The sequence below is a fragment of the Rhipicephalus microplus genome, chromosome X, assembly GCF_043290135.1.
Source record: "Rhipicephalus microplus isolate Deutch F79 chromosome X, USDA_Rmic, whole genome shotgun sequence".
Lineage (NCBI taxonomy): Eukaryota > Metazoa > Arthropoda > Arachnida > Ixodida > Ixodidae > Rhipicephalus > Rhipicephalus microplus.
The window spans coordinates 391080873-391101707 of NC_134710.1; the positions used below are offsets into that span (position 1 = coordinate 391080873).

General features: G+C 46.9%; 2 protein-coding genes across 7 annotated transcripts in view; both read left to right on the top strand.

Moving 5' to 3' along the window:
* The window catches only part of LOC119161011 (solute carrier family 53 member 1), a 264235-nt gene that overhangs the window by 114101 nt on the left and 129299 nt on the right, over positions 1 to 20835 (top strand). The window lies entirely within an intron of this gene.
* On the top strand, positions 7048 to 10102 carry LOC142776446 (uncharacterized). Its single transcript, XM_075880140.1, has one exon. It carries the CDS (start codon positions 7653 to 7655, stop codon positions 9816 to 9818), a length of 2166 nt encoding a protein of 721 aa, XP_075736255.1. The 5' UTR covers positions 7048 to 7652; the 3' UTR covers positions 9819 to 10102.

Genomic DNA, 20835 nt, shown 5'->3' on the forward strand with positions numbered 1-20835 from the left:
ACGACCTTTAATGTCAAAGTTCGAGACTGCCAATGTCCTGTCCATGTCAGCTGTGTGCCATGAGTGACAGTAATGTGCCGGCCAGTAGATTTCCTCTCGGAACATGGCTTAGAACAGCAGAAACTCTTCAATTTGATTACCATGGAGACTAGGTGTTTCTTCGAATAAAAGAAACCTTGAACTAGAGAGAGCCCATTTGAACAAAGTACCCAATCACCCGAGCTGCTTTCCTCGACAGCTGGTGCCAGCATCAGCACTTGGAAAAGAGAAGCACTGTTAAGATTTTATTGTTGTTATGGACATGTTTGGGACGAGTACGTTGATGTGTGTGGTGAAGGAAAGAGAGGGTGGGTTGTGTCTTCTCCTCTATGCCAACCATGGGTATGCCATCGGCTCTTGGAAGAAGAGTAGGGGAACTGAATGTTGAAATAGCAACAGGGCTTTTTTTCCTCAGTGGGGCAGCTACAACATGAGAAGTCATTTGGATAGTGATAGAGGGGGTGCAGGGATACCCCCAATGGATCTAGCTACCAGATGTCACCACGCACACTTCTTTTTTATTTTTATTTAACTGACCCATTACATGTGTAATAATTGTCTTGCACACACCATGCCGAAATGTCAGAACATTTTCAATTATATTAGATTGTTGTAATAAGCTTGAGTGCGCAGTGGCGGCAGTCATGCGTACTCTGGAACTAAAGCGGCCACCAGTAATAAGACTGGAATCTTCCATGCCACATGTAAAATGTTGATGTGCCTTACCTTTGATCAAAGTACAGTCGGCCAAATCTTTAGCTACGGTGAATGAGTGGCAGTTTTTTCTGTGTATCTTTGCCATGCGACTGAATTAAGTTTCAAGAAAGGTATGGGAAAGTGCATGCCCATAAAGCACATGTCCACGAAGCAATCTTTCGCAACTTCATTCTGTAACTTAGAAGTGTGGCAGCTTGGGCTAGTTGGTATGGCATGACGATAGTTATAGCGCGAGAACAGAACGATGACAGAGACAGTGTCCTTCGTGTCCTTGTTGTCTCTGTGTCATCATTCTGTTCTCGCGTTATAACTATCGTTCATTCTGTAATATGGCACTGACAGACAAAAAAGTGGCTGCTGTACACACTAGTATAAGTTTTGGCTAACTGTACTTCATTTTCAACAACTGTTCTCACTGCTATCAGTGTACAGTAAAAGCTCGTTTATCTGGATCTCGTTAACTCTGAAATTCATTTAACTCGGTCACGCAACACAGTCCCGGCAAAACTGTGTATATTCAATGGTGTCAAATGCTCGTTAATTTGGTGGGATTTAGACGTGCACCGGTTAACTCAAACGATTCCAGAGAGGGCTATTGGGGCTTCATGCTTTCAGTAAACGATTCCGCTGAACTGACGGCGGTGCGGAAGTTTTGGAGAAACCGAAACCCAACGAACAGCAGCAGAATATGATCATCATGATAGTGAATGAGGAGGGAAGTGGTCAGGTGGCGCATAGTCACCACCTGGAGAAAGTGCTTGGACTGCCGGTGCATCCAGTGTCTACGAAATGTGCCGCGCATAGCGCCACATGTGCAGACGACGGGACAGTTGGCGCAGCTGCCACTACCCCAGTTTCCTGCGACGCTTATGCTACTGATTTCTTTGCATTGTGACTTCGCACGTAGCGTGTGCCCCTTGAGTACAGGGTACGTCAAAGAGTTCACTGTTACACGAGTTGGCGCTTTTACATATAAATCACCGTTAGGTTTTCGGGCTTTGTTTGTGCGCGTTGATGATGGTGAGGCCATTGCTGGTTTGCTGACTGATGAATAACGCACCACGAGCCCATGTGGTGCGGTCGCTGCCACTGCGCATGTGTCGTGACACGAGCAGCTGTTTGCGTTCGTAGCTCGCCCGCAGGAAATCAGAAATAGCGTGCGGTTTGTGAGGCTCGCGAAATGCTGTGTGTAGCTTCTGTGCATTTGGGTTTGTGGTCGGGGTGAAAGTCTCTTATACTTTTACCTAGTGAGAGCAAATGCTATTTTAAATCTGGTGCTCGCAAGTAAAGCAACGCCCACAACACCTGCGAACGTGAATTCTGAACCTCCATATTATCGGAAGTGCTTGAAGAGGATCAGAATCACTGTTCCGATGATGACATTCAAGCTGAGCCGACGCGACATCGCACCGTGCAGGAGGCCACCAAAGCCCTCGCTGTCCTCACGGAGTTCTGCATCAGTTCTCGCGACAGCGAGCGTGCACACCACCACCACGTGGGGTTGAAGAAGTTCGTTCTAGCGCTAATTTCGATGACGAGGCAGACTAAGTTGACGCAGTTTTTTATGAAATAAAAGTTTGTGCCAAGTACATTTTCTTTTAGTTTTAATGGTTCGTTCGATAATCCGGAGTTTGGTTAACTGTGACATTTTCACCGGTCCCGTGAGATCCGGGTTAACGAGCTTTTACTGTACAGCGTGAATATCTTATACTTTGACATTTTTTTTGCCGAGTACAAGTTCAGCCAATAAAGAGCTTTGTATTTTCCAGTCTTGCTGTAGCTTTCTGGCACTTCATGGAAGTTGACTGTGAGGGGGCCAGTTCAATTTTCAGGAGAGGAGGCTGAAAATTGCTTCTTGGTTCATTGTGCTAAGATCACATGCTAGGCAGAATGGCAGAGTAAACAAGCAAGACTTGTTGGATGCTGAGATAAAGGAAAGGTGAACTGCTGCTGTTGTAAAAGAGCTTGAATTGATTAAAAAAAAAAGAACTCGAAGATTTAGCGTTAGGTTTCTCTGCTACGGCATGAAATTGAGTCCTAGAAATGGTTAGATCACAGCTAAAACTATCTAACCCCATCTAGTTTTAATTAGTTTTTGCATTGTCTTAGCGTTTGTTCTTTTTCTGTGTCCCTATAAAAATCTGTACTCGCACCTGATGAAAGATTTAGTTATAAATCTGTGTAAGATGTAAGCATATCACACCTTCATCTTGTTTGTATAATCTTAGCGTTGTTTGTTGTTATTGTTTCTACTAAAACATGTACTCACTCTTGCTACGTCTTGAAATCGACACAGCAGTATCTATAAATAAAATAATGCAAATACAGTAGACTCTCATCAAATGGAACCTGAAGGGACATATGTTTCATTTAACAGGAGTTTCATTTACCGAGAGATGAACGGAGAGGGGTGCAGAATACAAATACGAAACCAATCTTGTTAGCATAACTTGTTCCATTTAAGCAGCGTTCACTCTAATAGATTTTCATCTACTGAGAATATACTGTAAAGCAGTTTTTCAGTTTAATGTGGACATGAATGAAGCAATCTTAACCATGACTACTTAGAGGTTTCTTTTTTTTTAGGCATAGGAAGAGAAAAATATTAGGTACGTTGGTGCTTTCATATTATGTAATCTCTTTTTCTTACATAGAAAGTCTATAGCGTACTGCTATAGTGCTGCTATAGGCTTTCTTCACTACGCGGAAAAAATAACAGCGTTAGGCGTATCGTACAGGAAACAATTTTGTGGGTGGTTTCTGAAAGTGCTCTACATCTCAGTGTTCACATTTTGGGTTTTCAGCCTATAAAAAGACTAGGTAATTAAGATTTATTAACTAATTAGTATAGGGAGAAATAAAAAATAGCCTGAGTACGTACAGCCTAGTGCAAGTAGTACGCGTTTAGTTCAATTCGCCACTGAAGTGTCTCATTTTCAAATTGTTGGCTCAAGTTATGTGGGGCACCCTGTATATATAGGCAGGCATGGTAGCCAACATAGCCGTAGCATTGCAAATAGTCAAGTAGATTCTTCGTGAGAATGGTAACAACAGAAGTGTTTATTTCGAGAGTTTCGGCCAGTTTCCATTGTTACCGTTCTCACGGAGGATCTACTTGACTATATATATTATATACATAGATTTTAGGGCTCCAAAAATAACTCTGCTGCTCCAAATTGTATTTTGTCTGTTGCACCCCTGCTTTTAGTGAATGAATCAACCTTCAGCCTTACTATTTAGAAGTTTTTCTTCAGACATAGAAATAGAAAAAGATTCGACATGTATGGGCCGCCATACTTTGTTATCTCTTTTTTCACTTGGAAAGTCATTTAGCACATATGGGAACTTCTAAGCATGCAGCGTTTTGTTATCGAGGTTCCACATACTGTCGACTGGCAATTTTTGAGATGCCAGATTTTTTTAACATGCTTGAAAATTTGGGCGCTTTGTGGTGCCGTAACAAGCCCCATAGACTTTGATGTATAAGAACGTCTGAAATTTCGGACACAAAAGTGCTTCGGCATCTGATTTTTCAGACCTTTTTTCGGGATCTCTGGTTGGAAACTGCATTAATTAAACCCCCAGCCTCATCCGCATCTATCGTCTCATGGGTTTGAACTAGAGCTTTCACGAGTCAATCAGTTTGCAGTCGTAGCAGTGTTCAAAAGTGTGTTTTTCGGCAATGCTTAGGTGTTGTAAGATGCAGATTAAAACATATGAAGGGGTTACTATTCCAGCGCAATGCGGCGGTGTGTTTACGGATAAGCACTGGGAATGCATGGCAGCGGGATGGTGGCCAGCGGCAAACTCATAAGCTCGACCTAAATGCACACAATTTTCTATAAGCATCTTCAGCTAACGGCTCGGTAGTGCATGAGGCCCAGTGCAGTTGTAAGCAAACTGCACGCTTTTAATGGGCAACAACCCCGGCGTGCCATGCCAACGTTTGTGTTGCCTCTTTGTGTGAGGTCGCTCGATTCATCTCACAAACGCGTTGCTTTTATGAGCGAAATTTATAACGTTGTGTCCATGTGCAGTTAGGAACTGACCAGACATTGCGAACACCTTCATGGCAAATGGTGTGCGCACGCTACAGCTAGCAAGTGCCCCTGCAGTGACAAAGTTAGCATTGTTGACGACATGCTGCCCACAACTAGGAACAATCGGGAGCACACGGCAGGAGTATTGCGTGTCAGTGGAGATTTTCATGCAGCAGCGTATCACTTACGCACGCACATAAATCTGGAAAAGTCAGACGATCCGCTCCTCCCCCACTCTTGCGGCACGCATCGTCATTTCCAAACGTCACATGCGAGAGAGCTAATCCACGCTTTGCCGGACTTGGTGGTGCTCATCACAGTAAAGTGGGGTTCGTGGCACATGCGGAATGTATTCACACGAGCCTGGGTGCTCAACAAAATGCCTGATAAGTGTGCTGGGAGTCATTGATGCTATTTTGGATAAAGGTGGCAATTTGACGACTTGAGCAGAATTTAAAAGCATGAATCCATTTTTTTTTTCGGGTGATTTCTCGGTTCTTAGGGAGACCTAAAAATCAGCAGTTGACTGTAAACAAAGCAAGATAATAATTTATACCTAAATGTCAATTGATACGGTACTGTGATCCCTTTTAATGATGGAAGCAACCTTAAGTGTGATTATTATTAAAAAGTTTTAACGCGATAGCGTTAGAAATCATTTCACAGACATTCCGGTGTTGGTGTCAGCATCGGCGTCGTTGGTTGTTAATGAAAAATCATCTTATGCGTGACCAAAAAATAAAGAACGGTGCAAATAAAATAAATTAATGATAAAAATCTTGGAGCAGAGTGGGAACCAAACCAGAATTGTTTGGGTCTAACTGGGAAGTGAACCTGGGTCATTTGTGTAGCAAGTGGATGTTCTATCACACGGTCACCCCTCTGCTTGTGAAAGCAGTGAAAAGAACTTTCTCTGCTTGGAAATGCTGTGAAAGAAGTTTTCATGCTTCACAAACACACACATCCTGTATACAGGCTTCACAATTTGACGACTTGAGCAGAATTAAAAAGCATGAATCCATATTTTTTTTTCGGGTGATTTCTCGGCTCTTAGGGAGACATGAAAATCAGCAGTCGACTGTAAACAAAGCAAGATAATAATTTATACCTAAATGTCAATTGATACGGTACTGCAATCCTGTGTAGCAAGTGGATGTTCTAACACACGGTCACCCCTCTGCATGTGAAAGCAGTGAAAAGAACTTTCTCTGCTTGGAAATGCTGTGAAAGAAGTTTTCATGCTTCACAAACACACACATCCTGTATACATGCTTCACAATTTGACGACAGGAGCAGAATTAAAAAGCATGAATCCATTTTTTTTTTTCGGGTGATTTCTCGGTTCTTAGGGAGACCTAAAAATCAGCAGTTGACTGTAAACAAAGGAAGATAATTTATACCTAAATGTCAATTGATACGGTACTGCGATCCCTTTTAATGATGGAAACAACCTTAAGTGTGGCTATTAAAAAGTTTCAACGCGACAGCGTTAAAACTCATTTCGCAGACATTCCGGTGTTGGTGTCAGCATCGGCGTCGTTGGTTGTTAATGAAAAATCATCTTATGCGTGACCGAAAAATCAAGAATGGTGCAAATAAAATAAATTAATGATAAATATCTTGGAGCAGAGTGGGAACCGAACCAGAATTGTTTGGGTCCAACTGGGGAGTGAACCTGGGTCATTTGTGTAGCAAGTGGATGTTCTACCACACTGTCACCCCTCTGTTGTGAAAGCAGTGAAAAGAACTTTCTCTGCTTGGAAATGCTCTGAAAGAAGTTTTCATGCTTCACAAACACACACATCCTGTATACATGCTTCACAATGCAACATGAAATATTGCAGTAATAATGCATTGTATAAGCACCCATTGCCAACAGGCATCAGAATATGTGATTAACAAAATGGCTCCTTGGTTGAAAGCTGGTACCCCACTGCAAAAGGCACACACGCTGCTGCGCCTGTTCCCTTAAAGCCACGTAGTGGGTGCATAGCAAATTTGAAAGGTTTTATGCACCAAGTGTTTGAAAGGATGTCACTATCGTGTTCAACTCCTAAAGGCGGGGCTTTTAAGTCCCCTAATTTTTTGTTTACGTATTCGAAGAGTAAAACATTAAACACATATGTGCCTGCTTATTATGTCGTCCCTTTGTTGCATGGAAAGCTATTTAGCACTTATGGAACTTCCGAGCATGCAGCATTTTATTAGTGATATTCTACATAAACAAACCAAGATAATTATTTTGGCCTGAATGTGAATTAATACAGCAGTACGATCCTTTTTAAGGGGGGACGCGGGGATCAAATCGCGAAATTCTCGCAAAAAAACGAATTTTGGATAAGGGCAGATTTGGATTCTGCATCACCATTTCTATCATATCTAAAAATATTTCCGCCGAAAACGATCTCAAAGTAAGCTTAAAAAATGTTTTTCTGACCGCGGATCGCAAAAAGCTGGCTGAAATCTGCGCGAAAATGGCCCATTTCCGAGCGCGATACTTCCGCGCCTTCGCCGCCGCTCGCGGAAAGCTTGGTGTCACTGGAAAGCTTGCTTCACCGCCGTACTTCTCCCGGTGAAACCACGACTCTACGAGCTAAGATAAACGCACAAACAGAAAAAATGCGAAGGCATCCGCGACGCCTTAGACGCGCACCCATTGGTCGCTCCTGTCACGTGGTACTGAGCGCGCTCTGTGAGTGGCTGCTGGGACGCGCTTGCTTGCGCTGGTCGTCTGCTCCGCGCACGCACGTCTGCTACGCACACGCTGGCGCACTATAGTTTGCGAATCCCCTGCCGATACGCCGATACGGTCGCCGATACGCCAACTCTTCTCTAGCGCGAGGCTTAGCGCCCGCAATGGATCGTCGCGTGGACCGGAAGCGCAGGACGAAGTACCGGACGAAGTACGCTTACGGGAAGCGTAAACGCAAGCCTCCTGTTGGGAAAACGAAGCAGTCAGCAGCGATTGAATCAGACGAACCGAGTACCGCGTCGCCACCAAGCTACGTGTCGTCGGAAGCCGACACCTGCTCGCTGCCAATGCTCGGCAGTGAGGCCTATGACGCGGGGCCGTCAACTAGCCGCGACGTTGCGGTGCGGCCCGAACGCGAAAGAAGTTTCGTTTTCGCTGCGGCGGGTGACGATGCGGTGCCGGCTGTTCAAAGTGACGGTGAATCGACGCCTGGCAGTGACACTGAAGAACCGTGGCCATCAACTAGCCGCGGCATCACGGTGCGGTGTGAACGCGAGAAAAGTTTCGTTTTCGCGGCGGCGGACGACGACGTGGTGCCAGCTGTCCAGGATGTCGGCGATCGTTTGCCTCAGCGGAAGCGCACCGTTCAAATACACCTGGAACCTGGTTTCGTGTCCTCGGAAGGCGCCGAGAAGCAAGCCAGCAGTGTCCGCGATGTACTTCGCGAGGTGTCGGCAACGGAGCGGAAGTTCGGGTTCGCGCAGCAAACGGAGCAAACATCGGCAACAAAAGAGGATGAGTTCACCCTAATTCAGGTTTCTGCCATGAATTCCCTAATAGGACCTGCACTCTGCCCAAAATGTTGTAAGAAGACTTTGTCAGTGCAGCATGGGACAAAATTGGGCCTGGCAGTAAAACTGGTACTTTTGTGTGCTTCCTGTGGCCCTATTCATTCACCTTGGTCATCCAGTAGAAAATCCGAAGGAAGGGCTTTTGAAGTCAACCTAAGAGCCATGCAAGCAATCAAGTCCATTGGAAAAGGGCCCACTGCCCTGAATGACTTCTGGGCTACAATGAATGTCTCTCATCGGGGCATTCATCAAAAAACCTATCAGGAACACCTAAAAAAAACATTCAAACCAGGAGCAGAGGAAGCTGCACAAAACATCTTTGCAGATGCTGTGCTTGCGGTAAAAGACGTGTACAGTAAGATGCAGCCATCAAGCCCAAACAACATCACAGTTGTGTATGACGGCACGTGGCTTACAAGAGGCCACAGCTCACACATTGGGGTAGGATGTATTATTGAGTTTTACACGGGGCTTGTGCTGGATTGCACAGTCCTTTCCAACTTCTGTCTTGGGTGTTGTCAACAACCAGCAGAGAGCGACCCCAACTTCGTCACTTGGGCTGAGAAACATCAATGTCAGAAGAATACTGATGTTGGCTCCGGACAGATGGAAGTGGAGGCTGCTCTGACACTTTTCAGGCGCTCTGTCAGCAGGTATGGCCTCCGCTACACCAACATTATATGTGATGGTGACAGCCGAACCTATCTTGCTCTGTGCAAAGATGAGGTGTACGGCTTCATACCACTGACCAAAGAAGACTGCGTGAACCATGTGCAGAAGAGAATGGGCACCGCTCTCCGCACACTGGTGACAAGAGCTAAGAAAGGGGAGCCATTGGGTGGGAGAGGTGGACTGACGCAGGAGTTGATTAAAAAACTGACCAGCTACTACGGGTTAGCCTTGCGAAAACACACAAGTGTCCCTGACATGCAAAGGGCCGTGATGGCCACTTTTTATCACGTCACGTCCACCGACGACGAGCCTCACCATGAGCTCTGCCCACCTGGCCCTGATAGCTGGTGCAAACATCGTTCAGCACAGGCCAAAATGGAGCCAGCACCACCTCACAGGTATAACCTGTCGAAACGTGTAGCGGAGGCTCTGCTGCCTGTATACCAACGTCTCTCTGACCCGCAACTGTTGGAGCGATGCAAAGGCAACAAAACTCAGAATGCGGCGGAAAGCTTGCATTCAGTTATTTGGTCACTGACTTCAAAGGACCAACACGCTTCATTGTTCGCAGTGGAGACAACAGTACATGAAGCAGTTGCACGCTACAATTTTGGGAATTTGCGAGCCTACACTGAAATGTGCAAGTCCGCGGGCATCAAACCTGCTAGCCTCGCCCTTCAAAGAGCTGAAGAAAAAGACCAGCAAAGAAAACGAAAAGCACGCAGTGCAGAAAAAATGAAAGAGAAAGGACGTAAGAAGACCCTCGCAAGCAAAGACACAAAGTATTACAGTCCCGGGGCATTTTGATGGACCTTTACTGACTGTTCAACTTTAACGCCAGTTTTCTCAGAAACGTGTTTTGACCCGACTGTCCAGCTTGCCACGATGCTTGCATGACTATGGCTTGACGGATTTTCATGTGGTTTTTTGCATTGTGTTCCTCAGTGAATTTTCTATGTCGTGACGTTTTCATATTTGTTAATTACTACCTCAGTATTTTTACTCCTAAGCTAATTTCACATTATGATAACGACCACATTTACAAGCATGTATACAATGTTCTCTGTAAAATAAAAACAGAGTCATAAAAATATTTGCAGAATGTCACGACATCAACCATCCCAATGGCTAAAATATAAGAGCAACTATAGGCTTCTACCATGTTTTTTTGTCACACCAGGCTTTGGGCAAGTTTGGTAGTACACTGATGGATAAAAAAATTTATAATGCCAGAACTACTGGAGATAGCTGAATGAAACTTTGTCATTTATCATTTAGCGCAGTTTCCAGTAAGCATGCCAAATTTCATTGCTCTACGACAAAAACTAAAGAATTTCACTTTCGATCCCCACCTCCCCCCTTAATAAGCGAAGCAATGTTAAGCATGACTATTTAAAAGTATTTCTTGAGGCATATGAACAGAAAAAGATTACACATGTATGTACCTCCATACCGTGTGATCTCTTTCTTACGTGGAAAGTCATTTAGCACCTATGGGAACTTCAGGGTATGCAGCATTTTGTTATTGATATTCTACATAACCAATACAGGATGGTAATTATTTGAGCTTGGGTGGGAATCGGTACAGCACTGCATTTGCTTTAATGAGCAAAGTAATCTTAAGTGTGATTATTTAAAAGTATCTTTTTTTTAGGTATACACTAGAACACAGCGAGTTTAGTGTGTGCTGCTGTATCTAGGCAGCGCATCAGCTGTCTGTCGCAAACACTGCAAAGCAACATGGTGAACTCTCATAGTAGCCGACGCTCTGCAAAGGAAATGCAAAACTTCCCACCCTGCGTCTGGTCATAAGCATATTTTGCACTTTTCCTCTCCTGGAAATTTGTACTGCTTTCTTGTGAAATGTCAAGAAAACCTTCCTAGACAGTCTATAATGTCTATAGCACAAGCATTGCAGACTGCAGAGGCAACTTCATGAGGTAGATGAGGCATAGTGATAGAAGGAAACACTAACAGTTTAATATGCGACTTTCGACTCGGTCGAAGTATGACATGCCCTCACTATCGCTAGGCAAAGCTTGTGCTTTCAGTCGGCATCACTGTAGCGCTAGAATACTGGTCTGGTCAAGAATCCTAGATGCTGGCTGAAAGCACAGCTTTGCCTAGCAACTCTCAAGCCATGCCGCAGTTCGAGTCGAAAGTCACGTATTCCACTGTTCGCGTTTCCTTGTATTGTGATAGTACGCCTCTAAATTTGTACTAAACATGCGCAGTGTGTGCATCCAGTCTGCAAAAGAGTTCTGCGATGATTTGGCACCGCATACTACAAATTACTGCGAATACTGCATACTGTGAATTACTGCTGTAAAGTGAAATAACTGGAGTCATGCTTGAATACACGCAAAAAGTGTTTTTACTGGTACACTTTTTCTAGGCGCGTAGTTTTTTCTGTTGATTGCAATTGTCCACTCGCAATAACGCTCAGCGTTTTTCGTTGCAAATGGAAGTCTGTGCAATCTGAAAACACCGCACTGGCACGATTCCTGCATCGTGTTGTGATCTTTTTGTCCTGATTGCTTTCGCATCCAGAGCCGGCTCAGTGGTACTCAGATGACTTCTTGTAAGTGGGAGTGGCGTGAACAGGCACTTTTTCACATTTTGAAGTACCACAGCTGGCGCTTGTCATGTTAACTTGGCGCAATAGATACACACCTGGAAGTCCTGGACAAAAAGGCCTCCAGGTGTGAGAATATGCCGCCGGGAGCCTAGGGGGCCTGGGTGTGTGATAGGCGCGCTCTAGTGAAAGAAAAACATTCGTGTAGCGAGAAAGATTAGACATGTATGTGCCTCAATACTGTGTCTATTCTTTTTCTTACATTGACGGTCATTTAAAAATCACTTGTGGGAACTTCTCAGCATGCAACATTTCGTTATTGACATTCCTCATATACAATGAAAGGTGGTAATAATTCAGGCGTGTATGTGAATTTATACAGCACTGCGATCCCTTTTAATGAGTTAAGCAGCTTTAGGCGTGACTATTTAGAAGGTTTTTTTAGGCATGCAAAGAGAAAAAAAAACAATGGACACGTATGTGCCTCCATATTGTGTCATCTTTTTTTCTTACATAAAAAGTCATTTAAACCATGCAGCATTTTGTTATGGATATTCCTCATGAACAATGCAAGACGGTCATTTTTTGGGCCTGAATGTGAATTGAGGGGAGATGCTACTTGAAGACACTTTTTTGAATACTCACCCCAGCGCAATGAAACTTGAACTGTTTATAAAACTTTTTATGCTGATTTTAAATGTATAATTAGTTTTCTTGCAACTTGCATACTTCTACATCTGCAACATGACAAAGTGAAAACCTTAAGATTTTTGCCCCCCTCTTTCCATCAGTAAACTTGCATAATTTTTTATAATTTATAGTTCATAATGTTTAAAATGAAGTGTAGAATTCAGAAAACTAATTAAGAAGTGAATACAGAATATGTAATAGGCATGGAAAATAACAGATGTGAAAAAGTTCATATTTCTCCTACCCTAGTAAATGTTTACATAGAATTTTTATTTTATAATAAAAATATTTGAATTTAAACAAAATAATTTTATTTCTCATACTTAGGAAAAAATTTGAGCGAAATTTTAAGCAGATGCTAGGACGAGTACTCGAGACAGGAGGGGCACATGGAAAAAAAAAAGGCAAAATCTGTTTTTTGAGAAAAACAAGTGTTAAGGATAAAATTTAACATTTATTTATGAAGGATGTCATTAAATGCAATGTAATTTGCACACAAAAAAGAACAGTCCTTCATGTAGAGACCACTGCCACTAAAATGCGCCAGCACCATAAGCTTGTTCCTTAAAGCTCTTTCGAGTTGACTGCTCACAGACAGGGCCATGAAACACTTGCCAAATTTAACTTCCGCTCCATTTGGCAGACCCTTGTGTTGATTGAAAGCTAGGGAAAAGTTTGACAGGACTTCAAAGTCTAAACAAAGTCCAGTGTCGACGGACCAGTGTTGTAGAGTCGCCACTCCAGAATCTGAATGAATCCAGAATCATTCCACGTTTTCATGACCTCAGAATGGAATTAAGCTCTTTTTGCACAAAATGGAATGGGTTTTTGAATTTCGTCTTTTTTCGACAATAGAGCACGTTTTCGTCAATGTGCTGTTTTTTTAAACTCCAAACATTAGTAAGTCAGACCCTCGAATCTAACAAAAGCGCAGTAGTTTGAAGAGGCTTGGCTGATTACAAGCATACGGTACATTTATTTGCAACGCACCTGCTAAAGCTTTTGTGCTTAGTTTATCTAGTCTTTGGGTACCATGGCTCTATGCTTCTGGTATCCATGGTGCGGAATTGTGGTGGCGGAATACCCTTCTCCCCCTTACACCTTACAATTTTTTCCCCCTTGGTCGTGCCTCAGCTGCCTGCTGTGTCCCCATATTTCAATTCCTTGTTTCTGTTTCTGCCGTCGTTGGCGGCTCGAAAGCTTATTCAAAAAAGCAGTTTGCTAAGTGGAGATGCGTATTTATGCAAGTGTGATGCTTGTGTTTGCTGCAAGCCTTTGTATACCAGCTAGCGCAATGTCTCACCTCATAATACCCTCTGCCCCCATTAGTACTGTCTCCCCGGCCTACAAACATGGGCGCCTTTGCCCAAAACTCTATTGCCAATGTCTGTAGGTCAGCGCAGCACACATTCCTACACAGTGGGCAGTGTGAACTGTGTGCGTGATGAGCTGTCATACAGGATGAACCGTACAGAGAGAGAAAGAATAGAATTTCGAAAGCATTGGTTCAGGTAGCCAGACAGAAAAGGCAATCTCATGTAACCAAGGTGGCTCCTCCCCGAATTTTTAGGCCAGTAGTTCTCAGTCATGGATGTGTGGGGTCCCCTTGTGGACTTGTTGAAGTGATGGGGGACCCCTTGCAGCGGAAGGTAGGACACAAGGCAGGACACAAGACAGGAGCAGGCGCCTCAGGAGCACGGCCAGCTGGGATGCTAACTTGCAGGACAGTAACTGTATTGGTCACTGTTGATGTGCCTTGATGACCAGTTGACTCCTTAGTAGTGCGGCAGACCCGCGCGAAGTGTCCACGACGTCCGCACCGCGAACATGTCCGGCTCCTGGCAGGGCAAGCGGCGGAGTTGGCCCAATGTTGCGTCGAGCCGCAGTGGCAACAGGCACCCGTGCGGGCCGGCGGCGAAGCTGCAGAGGAGGTGTCCGCAGCAGCGGAGGGGAGGTGGTGCACGCAGGAGAAGGCCTGCCAGCGCCATCTTGCGGCAAAGCTTGGGGAGGACGGCCACCATTTGGCCTGGCATCTTGAATAATTCGGCGAGCTGATCCGCCATTTTCAATTCGACGCAACGACACGGTGTCGTCTTGCGCTTTAGATAATTGTAGTAACGCGCGGCTGACGTGCTCCTCTTCTCTCGCTAGGTTGAGCGCCTTCTGTAGGGAGAAGTCCTTGCCCATCTTAAAAAAAGTTCCTTGGAGGTGCGGCGATGCGATGCCAGAGACTATCTGGTCGAAAACGAGGATATCGCCTGCTGCGCCGAATTCACAAAGCTTGGCTACTCGGCGTATTTCCTGATTGAATTTGATCGCCGACTGGTCTGGTCCCTGACGCAGGGCTTTGAAGTGGGCGCGCAGACACGTCGCATCCCGTTGTGGGTCAAATAGTTCATTAAGCAGCGCAAGAGCTGCGTTGTACACACTCAGTGTCATCTCCTTAGTTGGCCGGTCGGCTCCCGGCTGCTGCTCATCATCTTCGGCGGCACGCAGGTATGTGTCGAGTCCCTCGACGTCCAAGGTGTTGAGGAGCAGTGCCTTCTTGTGCTCCGGCGTGGCGTCCCTGGCAGCGGCGTCTATGTAGACCTGTAACACAGGATGCCACTGGCTCCATGGAATAGGCTGTACACCGGGGCACTGAAGAAACGGAGGCAGAGGGATAACCGTGTTCATGATTGCCAAAGAAAGCGTCAAGAAGGCAGTTCAGGAGAGACGCGCTCATCGGTAGGCCTCGTGACCGGACTAGCATGGAAAGCGTAGAAAAGTAGCAATGGGTGCAGGAAATACAGTATGGGTGAGACAGCTTGCACTGGTGCTAAGTCGACAGCACGGGGAAGAAGACTGGATGCCCACCTTATCGCCTGATGCACGTGGATTGTAGAACCTCATCGCCAAAATGTAGTATCGTGCGTCGCACGCGACGCACGGAGAACACAGGGCACGGCGCTGAAGCGCCGGCCGACAAGAAGTACGCAGCAGCCGGTAGCCAAGTAGGAACTCCTTTTATGTACACAAGCATGCTATTTTATATATATTGCCACCATTTATGAACGAGCCACTGTGGCTCATACGCGTTTTTGGGCGCGAAGAAGAAGAGAACATCTTCGTTGCTCTGGTTCAAGTGAACTCCCGCCTGCAGGTCTCGTTTTGCTCGTGACATTACTGGTGGAGGTGCTGGGTACGTGTACTTCGGCTGTGTCGGCCATCGTGGAGACAGCTACATCTCCCAGAGCAAGAATCAGCCGCCGCCTGCGTGGGTTACCCCCTGAATTTGGTCCCTTGGCATCGACACCCAGAAAGATGGCAACTGCGATGACAAGCCAGGCGGTCCAAACCAGCGATGGCCATGATTCTCTTCTCGCCCATGTTTTTCACGTGCCACAGACACCAAAGCCGTTCCATGGAGACATCTTCGAGGATGTTGATGACTGGCTAGACCACTTTGATCGGGTTGCCAGTATCAACGAATGGGACGATGTTCGCAAGCTGCGCCGAGTTTATTTCTACTTGGAGGATTCTGCGAAGACGTGGTACGAGAACCACGAGGGCTCCTTTGCAACATGGCAAGAGTTTAGCCGACAGCTCCGTGACGCCTATCGCAACACCGAAAGGAAGGAGAGGGCCGAACAAGCCATATCCAGCAGAAACCAACGGCCGAACGAACGTGTATCTATGTTTGTCGAGGACATGCTTCGACTCTTCAAGCGCGCGGACCCTGCCATGCCTGAGGAAAAGAAGGTGCGCCATTTGATGCGCGGAGTAAAAGAACAGCTTTTCGCTGGGCTCGTGCGCAATCCACCGACGACAGTCGCCCAGTTCATCAGTGAGGCAGCTACGATAGAACGTACGCTGCAGCAGCGGTCGTCACAATACGAACGCCAGATCCCGGCCACCACATGCTCTATCGGCTCTGACAGCGAGAGACAGACCCTCGCAGACTTCATTCGAAGTATTGTTCGGGACGAATTGCGACAGCTGCAGACAGTGGGACCCCATCCACCTGTGTCAGCCCTCGCGGATGTAATCAGACAAGAAGTCAGGCAGGCCGTCACACCCCTAGCCCCAATCGCACCGCCGATTCCCGAGGCCCCAGTCCTGACATACGCAGCGGCATTGCGATCCCCTGCGCCACCGGCTACAGATACTGCTATGCGGCCAAGGTACCAGGCTATGCAGCCATTTCACGACACTGCTTCAAGCCCACCTCTCGGCTCGAGGTTTTCGAGCCCACCCACCTATCCGCCGTCTATCTCAAGACAAAGTGGTAGCAAGGCAAGCACGTGGCGCACCTCGGATAACCGTCCGCTCTGCTATCACTGTGGCGAAGCGGGTCACGTATACCGGAACTGTCAATACCGGCAACTAGGTCTCCGCGGCTTCCTCCCTGATGCTCGATGCCCGCGCTACGGTGAGCGCCCCCGCGAAATTGAAGCCTATCTCACGGGCCAACGTACTCCTTCGACTATTCGGTACCACCAGCCAAGATCACCATCGCCTCGCCGGTCTACGTCACCCAGTTTGCCCTCATCGTCTTCCGCTCCTTTCAGGAGCCGGTCACCAAGTCCCCGCAGGGGAAACTAGGAACAGCAACTTCTGGGGGTGAAGTCGCGGCCCGGCGAACTGTAAAAGACCCTCCTTCGACGCAACGACCAGACGAGGGCGATTCCGGTTTTGCAGTGTTCTCCGACAGCAAAAAGATTGTTTCTGCCGAAATTGCCGTCTTCGTTGACAATCATGCTGTTAACGCCCTCGTCGACACCGGTGCTGACTATTCCGTAATGAGCGCAACACTGGCATCTGAACTGAGGAAGGTTACCACGCCTTGGCAAGGACCTCAGTTGCGCACGGCAGGTGGCCATCTGGTGACGCCTACTGGTATGTGCACGGCACGCATTCGAATACGTACGTCAACATTTGCGGGCTCTTTCCTCGTATTGCGCGTGTGCTCTCGGCCAGTCATTTTAGGAATGGACTTCCTTCGTGAATACGGCGCCGTCATCAACCTCCGTGAATTACTTGTGTCGTTCGAGGATCCTTTTTGCGCTGCAACTGACAGTACGCAATTCCGGAAAAGAGCGCTCCGTGTTACCGACGATTCTCTGACTCTCCCACCTCGAAGCAGCCTCTTTGTCAAAGTAGAATTGGGACAGGACTTGTCTGACGCAGTAATTGCAGAGGCCAATTTGTCTCTCCTTATTTCACAACAAATCTGTGTTGCCCGAGCAATCATTCAGCCTAGCAATAGGCATGCTCACCTGCTGGTCACGAACTTCAGCGACGAATATCGCCACCTAACGAGACACACTGCCATTGCATATTATGAAGAACTTGCCGATGCCGATGGTCCATCTACGTTAGCTTCATTCTCATCGAATGGCCACCCTGACGATGCCTTCGTGAGCACTCTCGACGTAAACGAGAGACTACCTTTGGCTCAACGAGAAAGCCTTTTGCGTATACTCGGCTCATTTCAAGACTGCTTTGCCACTACGTCAAAGGTTAAACAGACACCACTTGCTCAACATCGTATCATCACGGAACCTACTGAGAGACCCATCCGACAACATGCCTATAGGGTGTCGCAAAAAGAGCAAGATGCTATACGTGACCAAGTCCAGCAGATGCTTCAGGACGACGTCATTCAGCCATCGACCAGTCCCTGGGCTTCACCAGTTGTGCTAGTAAAGAAGAAGGATGGTACGTTGCGTTTTTGCGTTGATTACCGTAAACTGAACAAGGTCACCAAAAGGGACGTTTATCCTCTACCCCGGATAGATGACTCGTTGGACCGTATACGCAACGCTAAATATTTTTCCTCCATGGATTTGCGTAGCGGCTACTGGCAAATCGCAGTGGACGAGCGCGACCGCGAAAAGACGGCGTTTATTACTCCCGACGGTCTGTACGAGTTTAAAGTGTTGCCTTTCGGTCTATGCTCAGCGCCAGCTACTTTTCAAAGAATGATGGATACGGTTCTCACGGGGCTCAAATGGCAATCATGTCTTGTTTACCTTGATGACGTCGTGGTCTTTGCAGACACGTTTGAACAACACGTCCAACGGCTTCATGCAGTTCTTCAGGCAATTAGAACAGCGGGGTTGTCTCTCAAACCCGACAAATGTCATTTTGGATATGAAGAACTGAAGTTCCTTGGTCACGTTGTGAGCCATGGTGGCATCCGCCCAGATCCCGAGAAAACCCGCGCCGTTGGCACCTTTCCCGTGCCCACAAATAAGCGCGACCTACGCCGATTTCTGGGGCTCTGTGCGTATTACAGGCGCTTTGTCAAAAACTTCTCGAAGATTGCTGAACCCCTCAACAAGCTTACAAAAGACGGTGTCTCGTTTGTTTGGGGTCCCGATCAGTGCCATGCGTTCGACACCCTCCGAAACCTCCTCCAGGCTCCGCCTGTACTAGGTCATTTTGACGAAAGCGCTGACACGGAATTACACACTGACACCAGCAACGTTGGACTAGGAGCGGTATTAGTTCAGTGGCAAAATGGCGTAGAGCGCGTGATCGCTTATGCGAGCAGAACGTTATCCCCAGCGGAGAAAAACTATTCTGCAACCGAAAAGGAATGTCTCGCTGTTGTCTGGGCCATAACAAAGTTCCGCCCATACTTGTATGGCCGCCCATTCAGGGTAGTTAGCGACCACCATTCCCTTTGTTGGCTCGCGAATCTCAAAGATCCCTCAGGTCGTCTAGCACGATGGAGCCTTCGGCTACAAGATTTCGATGTCACCATCATCCACAAATCTGGGCGGAAACACACCGACGCCGACTGTCTCTCACGTGCACCGGTCGAAAATGCCAACACTGACCTTGAAGACGACGACACTTTTCTTTCTGCCGTATCAGCGACCAGCTTAGCTGAGCAACAGCGTCACGACTCGGAGCTCATCCCGCTCATTGAATACCTGGAAGGACGCGATTCCCACCTTCCTCGAAGCTTTGCGCGCTCACTATCTTCCTTTTGTTTCCGTGATAGAGTGCTTTATAAAAAGAACTTTCATCCTACACAAGCTATGTATCTGCTTGTTGTGCCAACTACGCTTCGTGGTGACATTTTACGTGCGTGTCACGATGAGCCATCATCCGGACACCTCGGCTATACGTGCACGCTGCAACGGATTCAACGCTCCTACTACTGGCCACGTCTCGCGAAGACTGTGAAGCACTACGTTCGCACATGTCGCGACTGTCAGCGACGTAAGATTCCACCTTTACGACCAGCGGGACTACTGCACCCAATTGGCCCACCAAAGGCGCCCTTTCATCAGATTGGCATGGACTTGGTGGGGTCATTCCCCACGTCTTCGTCTGGCAACCGGTGGATTGTCGTCGCTACAGACTACTTAACACGCTACTGTGAAACCAAGGCACTTCCAAAAGCCACCGCAGCAGATGTCGCCCAATTTTTTGTTAACAGCATCGTCTTACGTCACGGTGCTCCACCTGTCGTCATAACTGATCGTGGGACAGCTTTCACCGCAGAGATGCTGCAGGAAGTCTTGCGATTAAGTGGCACGGAACATCGTAAAACAACGGCTTACCACCCGCAAACAAATGGGCTGACTGAACGACTCAATAAGACAATTGCAGACATGCTGTCAATGTATGTGGACATCGATCACAAAAACTGGGACACCATACTTCCCTACGTAACTTTTGCGTATAACACTGCTGTTCAAGAAAGTACCGGTTTCACACCTTTTCGCTTAGTCCACGGTCGCGACGTCACGACGATGCTCGACGCCATGCTCCTGCCCGACAACTTAGGAATATACCACACGGATGCCGCCAAATTCGCGCAGTGCGCAGAAGAGGCCCGTCAACTTGCCCGTCACCGTATTCAACGTCACCAAACCGCAGACGCGCACCGCTACAATCTTCGCCACCGTGAAGTTATTTTTAAGCCAGGTGACGAAGTCTGGGTGTGGACCCCTATCCGACAGCGTGGACGTTCTGAAAAGCTTTTTCGCCGCTACTTCGGCCCTTACAAGGTTGTGCGACGTCTCAGCGACGTCACTTACGAGGTTCTCCCACAAGGCAATTCGAGACGTTCCCGTTTCACCCTGCAAACTGAAGTCATTCACGTTTCACGTCTCAAACCATACTTTTCGCGCTGCGAATCGCCAGTGAGTGACTGACTTTATTGGTAACTTCGCGTCTTTCTTTTTGTTTCGTTTTTTCCTTACATTTTTCCTATTTTTCTTATTTCTCATTTAACTTTTGTCCCCACAACCAACTACGTTATTCCGCCTTACGCCATTCATTTTGCTCGCATGCTAATTCTTCTCTAATCTTCTTATATTTTTTTGCCTTCATGTACAGCATCGAGACGATGCTTCTTGGGAGAGGGGGTAATGCCACCATTTATGAACGAGCCACTGTGGCTCATACGCGTTTTTGGGCGCGAAGAAGAAGAGAACATCTTCGTTGCTCTGGTTCAAGTGAACTCCCGCCTGCAGGTCTCGTTTTGCTCGTGACAATATGTACAACGCCCTCTAGGGTCCAGCCAACCAGTTCCGATACCGGAACCGAAACCACACA

What these genes read in the sequence shown, in the direction of transcription:
- LOC142776446 (XM_075880140.1), top strand. Translation starts at nt 7,653, where the DNA reads ATGGATCGTCGCGTGGACCGGAAGCGCAGGACGAAGTACCGGACGAAG.